This window comes from Micropterus salmoides, unplaced genomic scaffold, assembly GCF_014851395.1.
Source record: "Micropterus salmoides isolate LMB-PRFRI ecotype aquatic unplaced genomic scaffold, ASM1485139v1 Ms_hic_scaffold_1084, whole genome shotgun sequence".
Taxonomy (NCBI): Eukaryota; Metazoa; Chordata; class Actinopteri; order Centrarchiformes; family Centrarchidae; genus Micropterus; species Micropterus salmoides.
In genome coordinates, this window is record NW_024040135.1 from 18,166 (window position 1) to 25,000 (window position 6,835).

At 46.0% G+C, this 6,835-nt stretch overlaps 2 protein-coding genes across 2 annotated transcripts; both read left to right on the forward strand.

Annotated features, from left to right (window-relative positions):
* Positions 1–303: 303 nt before the first annotated feature.
* On the forward strand, positions 304–3,457 carry LOC119896821 (actin, alpha cardiac muscle 1). Its single transcript, XM_038710260.1, has 7 exons — positions 304–423; positions 923–1,061; positions 1,300–1,624; positions 1,707–1,868; positions 2,180–2,371; positions 2,923–3,104; positions 3,179–3,457. Exons 2-7 carry the CDS (start codon positions 933–935, stop codon positions 3,320–3,322), a joined length of 1,134 nt encoding a protein of 377 aa, XP_038566188.1. The 5' UTR covers positions 304–423; positions 923–932; the 3' UTR covers positions 3,323–3,457.
* A 1,265-nt stretch (positions 3,458–4,722) lies between these two features.
* On the forward strand, positions 4,723–6,835 carry gjd2b (gap junction protein delta 2b; the record flags this gene model as incomplete). Its single annotated transcript, XM_038710261.1, is given in 2 exon segments — positions 4,723–5,235; positions 5,964–6,835. Coding segments are annotated over 2 exon segments (915 nt in total). The 5' UTR covers positions 4,723–5,164.

Sequence of the window (6,835 nt, forward strand, 5' to 3'; positions counted from 1 at the left end):
GGCCTGGGTTTATAAATATGACTGCAGAGGGTCCTTTAGACTCCAGCCTTGAGTGGGAATATTACACTGACATTAGACTGAATGGTGCCACTATTAATCCCTAGAGTGGGTCTTCCACAGACACAGTGGGTTTTTTCAGTAGGTTAATATTACCATTTTTTATCGATAAGGAAAGAATCAAAGGGAAGCCCGTCATTGTTTGTCTGCCCTCACCGCTGACCTCCATACATGGGCGGTAGACACAGATGTCCGCGCGGGAGTTCCCTCTCCTTGTCCTGCCATTCAAGTAGTGGCTGTTGTCAGTGGGGCAATGCCAAATATGGTAGCCCCTTATGGACACTTGTCAGAGTATAAATTTATCCGACATGACATTTCGGCACCCCTGGTTTACACACTCAAGGTCCGGCGCCTGGTGCTGATCTGGTAAGTACCTGCACGGCTGCCCGAAGGAGGACTGAGAAATATCATCCAGTGGATTTATCACAAGAGGATGGATACAGATTTTTTAAAACATGAACAGCAGCTATTTCCACCTTTGCCTAACCAAATGTCATCATCTAACTGAAACGGATCATCTCACAATTTCGGCTTGTAGCTTTTTTTATTTTGTGTATTGTGGATTATAGTAGCTTTCTAAAAAGAACTCACAGCTCTGTTGTTAGTAACACAACTAAGAAGATCCGAAATACCAACCCAATCCTAACCTATACCTATAGCATATCACCATAATTCACCATATCCCATAACTAACCAGCATTCCCTCTGTTGTTTGTCCTCAAAAAGCGACCTTATGATGTGTGTTGTTTGTGTTGTGAGAATGCCAATATCTTCAATCACCCAATCCAAACAAACAGGGCATTTCACTACTAATCTAACAGTGCCACTGTGTGCGTGTGCGCGCGCACCCCTGTGTGTGTTGCAGAGCTGACACCATGTGCGACGACGAAGAGACTACAGCGCTGGTGTGTGATAACGGCTCTGGTTTGGTGAAGGCTGGGTTCGCCGGCGATGACGCACCTCGCGCAGTGTTTCCTTCCATAGTCGGCCGCCCCCGTCACCAGGTAAAGTGATCTATTCACAGATTCGACAATAAGGACGCGTTATCACTAAATCATTTACATCACATACAATTGCTTTGGATGAGGGTTGTATCCACCATGCGGAATTATGCACCAAATTACGCATCTACAGTTCAATTGAAGGAAAACACAGTCTCATTCTCCATATAGTGATAGTGATGATGCTCTGATGATTAGCTATGCGCTACATCACTAATTTCCTGACCCTTGCTGTTATCAGGGCGTCATGGTTGGTATGGGCCAGAAGGACTCCTATGTCGGCGACGAGGCTCAGAGCAAAAGAGGCATCCTGACCCTGAAGTACCCCATCGAGCATGGCATCATTACCAACTGGGACGACATGGAGAAGATCTGGCACCACACCTTTTACAACGAGCTGCGCGTGGCCCCAGAGGAGCACCCCACCCTGCTGACAGAAGCCCCCCTCAACCCAAAGGCCAACAGAGAGAAGATGACACAGATCATGTTCGAGACCTTTAATGTCCCCGCAATGTATGTGGCTATCCAGGCCGTGCTGTCCCTGTACGCTTCTGGGCGTACCACAGGTATGACAGATCCCTCAGGTTTGTCAGAGATTTTGTTCAGTAAGGTAATAGGTTAATTTAATTTTCACTTCTTCACCATAAGGTATTGTCCTGGACTCCGGTGACGGTGTGACCCATAACGTGCCCATCTATGAGGGTTACGCTCTTCCTCACGCTATCATGCGTCTGGATTTGGCCGGTCGTGACCTCACAGATTACCTCATGAAGATCCTGACTGAGCGCGGATACTCTTTTGTCACAACCGGTGAGTATATAGACTACTAATTCATATTTAGGACGAGCTTGTGTTGGCTTTAACCGCCACTGTCTTCCCAAATTATCATAACTGTAACACTGAAATGTGTTACACAATTCATCACGCCTCCAAAATAAACATACACAGAAGAAACACTGAGCAATGGCATCCCTCTGCACACTTGCATATATTGAAAAAATCGAACTAATTGTTAAATCAATTGCAAACAATGCAAACTAATTATCCTCACATATTTTTGACATGTTTATGATGCACGTTTGACTGATTGACTGACATAACACAACTCTGATCCCCTCCAGCTGAGCGCGAGATCGTGCGTGACATCAAGGAGAAGTTGTGCTACGTGGCTCTGGACTTTGAGAATGAGATGGCCACCGCCGCCTCCTCCTCCTCGTTGGAGAAGAGCTACGAGTTGCCCGACGGCCAGGTCATCACCATCGGCAACGAGCGTTTCCGCTGCCCAGAGACCCTCTTCCAGCCCTCATTCATCGGTGCGTAAAGGCGAGCGCGGACATCGAAGGGTTCATTTAGCTGCAGTGACTGTATCCCGTGAACTTGACTTGACCTCATACTGTTTTGAAACTGTTCTTCTAGAGTAGGCTAATACTTGCTTTAAGGGTGTTGAGATTCCTTGCTTGACTCAGTCTTGCATATGAGTGAAACAGGACTGTAAAAGAAAGTTTCAGGCGAACATAAATATGATTGAAATCGTATTTATATTAATATATTAGAATAAAAACTGGATACGGACGGTTTTCCTAAAATACACGCGTTTATAGCTCATGTTAATGGTTGACTGCCTAATTATGATCGCCATCTGGAGGTCAAAGTTTATCCACCTTCTGCTGTACCACTTCATGGCCGATAGACATGAGTGATCTAAAGCAGGTGCTTAGGCTACTGTTCACATTTGCGCCACAGAGAGCGCAGCTGTTGGCGGAGCTGTCCATTTTCAGCACCTGTCAGGACAGCTGACGGCGGTGCCACGTGTTCTTTGCTGCGGGGGGTAACGCTCACTGACTTGTCCGATGTGTTTGCGTAGGAATGGAATCTGCTGGCATCCACGAAACCACCTACAACAGCATCATGAAGTGCGACATCGACATCCGTAAGGACCTGTACGCCAACAACGTCCTGTCTGGCGGCACAACCATGTACCCCGGTATAGCCGACCGCATGCAGAAGGAGATCACTGCTCTGGCCCCCAGCACCATGAAGATTAAGGTAACTTTGACTCACAGCTGAAAATGCCTGTAACATTACTCCAGTCCAAGATAAACAAATGTGTTTGTGTTTAGATCATCGCCCCCCCTGAGAGGAAGTACTCTGTATGGATCGGCGGCTCCATCCTCGCCTCACTGTCCACCTTCCAGCAGATGTGGATCAGTAAGCAGGAGTATGATGAGGCGGGGCCCTCCATCGTCCACAGGAAGTGCTTCTAAGCCAACTGACTGCCCCCTTCACTCTCTTCACCCTCCGCTACCCCCTTCCTCCTGTCAAATTATTTGTTTACACTCAAATGCAATTTATATGTGGATATGTATAGGTTTATAAATAAACGAAAACTGGGACTTGCAGAAAACGCATCTTATTTCTTTTCAGTTTTCGAATCTGGTTTAGGATCTATAAAAAGCTTTTTCTCTCTCGAAAGCAGCGGGGTTCTGTCCTTTCGTCACATGGATGAGTAAAGGTTGAATTAGAAAAGATTACAGTGAGCGAAGAGGATAAGCCACCTCATGAGAAATTAACCGTCCAAAGTTTAATTGAGTGGATACACCACTGTCACGTGATCGGTAATCTCCGTTTTCCCAGGTTGTACAGAGCTCACCATGCCTAACATGTAAACCTACTGGATACATTTAGATGATGCTAATAATAAAACAAAAATAATCACAATAACTAGGTTATCCAAAGGTTAAACAAATCCTAAGTAATTACCAAAGAGCATTGTGACAGATAAATGGGACTTAATTCAATAAATAGGCTACTGATGATTAATAATAAATCAATGACAGAAATAGTGTAAATAATATGTACATATTTATATATATATACACAGCCACACAATAGTCTAATATTAGTGTACACACACAATACAGCGTCCTAAGTTGATCAAATCTCAGAGCAACATACAGGGCGGAGTCACATATTTTGCTTCTATTTTTAAACCTCCACAGAGAGAGAGAGAGAGAGAGAGAGGCAGGCAGGTCGCCTTGTAAAGCGATTAGCAACTCGGATGGTACTTTTACTCTGTCACTGTATCCTGAGCATCATCTTTGCCCAGGGTAGAAACAACAGCTCCACCAGCCGGGCCAGCGTCACGGGGAGGAGGGATAGCCTACCTACCTCTGGGCACGCGAGGCTATACGCTCCAAGAAAGGAGCATTTATAAGATCCGGGTACTCCCATAGGTTTCTGATACAGGCATAAAACAATAGGTTTTGTTAAAATGGTGTAATATGTTGCAAATAGGCTACACGTCTCTGGAACTCTCTGTATATCATTGATAAATTACAAACTCAGAAAAATCACCTTGACCATTGTGCCCTGGACACGATGCGTCCACAAGCCCTGTCCTGGAAGGGTGGATATTGTTATTTGTTGTCCTGTTGCTGAGTTAAGCATTATAACAATACAGCCAGAGTTAGAAGTTTGATTCTCACGTGGAGCCACCCATGCTAAAATGTCTAAACTCAAGATATTAAAGGCTGCAACACTCTGGACACGATCGTCCTCAGCAGTGTCAACAGAATGGTGCATGCTATTATACAAAACTGAAATACTGGAACTCAGAAGCTCTGGTACTCCTGGCTGCGCTCCACCGACCTGTCTGCGCGTACGTGACGCATGGGAGGGGGAGACTACTTAAAGGCGGATTAACGCTGGCAAGACATTAAATCCAACCTCCCTCCATCCAGACGCAGCGCGCAGCCCATCAACCTGATCTGAAGATCGAAAATAGGAGGGCTTATAGTAATCAGCCCTTCAGACTCCCATGACAAGGAAAAGTGTGGTAACGTCGTGGGAGCGCTCGGCACACACAGGACGCTCACTGGCGCTGCGCGCTCAGCCCATAACCAACCAGATAACGCGCAGAGAGACGGAGAGAAACGAGGACGGCAGCAGCATCCTATGACGGATGCATTTTTTTGCTAAAATCGGACGCTTTGGAGGCTGACAACACCGAGAGTCAGAGAGAAGCAGGCCGGGAAATAACGCGCTTTTTTGGGGGAGGGATTTGAACAGAGTGCCGTTGTGCTCTCGTCTTCTCCGAATGCTCAGAAATGGGGGAATGGACTATACTAGAGAGGCTCCTGGAGGCTGCTGTCCAGCAGCACTCTACTATGATAGGAAGGTAAGATCAACAAAAACCAAGAACAATCGAAGAATCGCAGCAGCCTCCAGGATCGTCTTTAGCATGGTTCCCAGTCCCCCGTTTCTGTGTTGTGCCTCAAGGATCTTCTGTAGCATGGTGCCCAGTCCTTCGTGTCTGTGTTGTGGATTTTTCTGTGTAGTTTCACAGATTTCCTTTTTTTCCCCCTCCTCCTCTTCTTTCTAAACGAGAAAGCTAAGTAAATCAGTTGACAGCTGTCGTGGGATGGTGCTGCAAACAACCTAAACTAAACCAAAAATTTCACGTGTCATCTCATGTATTCATCCATCCACTTATCCATTTGATGTTTGTTGGTGAGTTTGAGCGGTGGTGTGTGGTGGCACAAAGAGATTGGGAAAGAGAGAGTCGGCGATTTCCCATTTTCCCATTAACAAAGCTCACACAGGTACAGTCAAAGCAACGCCGATTGCTTACATGTCTTCATCTCACCCATCAAAACAGAAAATACAAACCACACAGACTCAAGGAGACACGCAAAAAAAAAAAGAAAGAACACAGTAAATACACACATACTCCTCAAGAGCGTCCTGTTACAGCACTGGACAGCTCCCTGAATCCAACAAACCATCAGAATTGGACTCAGCGCTTCAGCCACCGAGGCGGCGCACAACTGCACCACATTTGTATCACTTAACACAAATATATTTACTCTTATTTTCACATTGTTTGTTTGTTTGCTTGCTTTTTAGGATCCTACTAACAGTGGTGGTCATCTTCCGGATTCTAATCGTAGCAATAGTTGGAGAGACTGTCTATGATGACGAGCAGACCATGTTTGTTTGTAACACCTTACAACCGGGCTGCAACCAGGCATGCTACGACAAGGCATTCCCCATTTCACACATTAGATATTGGGTTTTTCAAATCATCATGGTGTGCACCCCAAGTCTTTGTTTTATCACGTACTCGGTGCATCAGTCGGCCAAGCAGAAGGAGCGGCGGTACTCAACAGTCTATCTAACACTAGATAAGGATCAAGATTCACTGAAGCGAGACGAGAGCAAAAAGATAAAGAACACTATTGTTAATGGAGTACTTCAGAACACAGAGAACTCCACCAAAGAAGCCGAGCCGGACTGTTTAGAAGTCAAAGAGATCCCTAATTCGGCCATGAGAACTACAAAGTCCAAAATGAGGCGACAAGAGGGCATCTCCAGGTTTTACATCATCCAGGTGGTGTTCAGAAACGCGCTGGAAATAGGCTTTTTGGTGGGTCAGTATTTCTTGTATGGATTCAACGTCCCGTCGGTATACGAATGTGATCGCTACCCCTGCATAAAAGATGTCGAGTGCTACGTCTCCAGACCCACGGAGAAGACGGTGTTCCTGGTCTTCATGTTCGCGGTCAGCGGGTTTTGTGTGGTGCTGAACCTGGCAGAACTCAATCATTTGGGGTGGAGGAAAATCAAAACGGCCGTGCGAGGGGTGCAGGCTCGGCGGAAATCCATTTATGAGATCAGAAACAAGGACTTGCCGAGGATGAGTGTGCCTAATTTCGGCCGCACTCAGTCCAGCGACTCTGCTTATGTGTAACACACACGGGGAAGAAGGAGTGAAAACA

Coding starts and splice junctions, on each gene's coding strand:
- LOC119896821 (XM_038710260.1), top strand. CDS start 933: ATGTGCGACGACGAAGAGACTACAGCGCTGGTGTGTGATAACGGCTCT. Junction 1,062..1,299: donor TCGGCCGCCCCCGTCACCAG/GTAAAGTGATCT, acceptor TGCTGTTATCAG/GGCGTCATGGTTGGTATGGG. Junction 2,372..2,922: donor CTTCCAGCCCTCATTCATCG/GTGCGTAAAGGC, acceptor GTGTTTGCGTAG/GAATGGAATCTGCTGGCATC.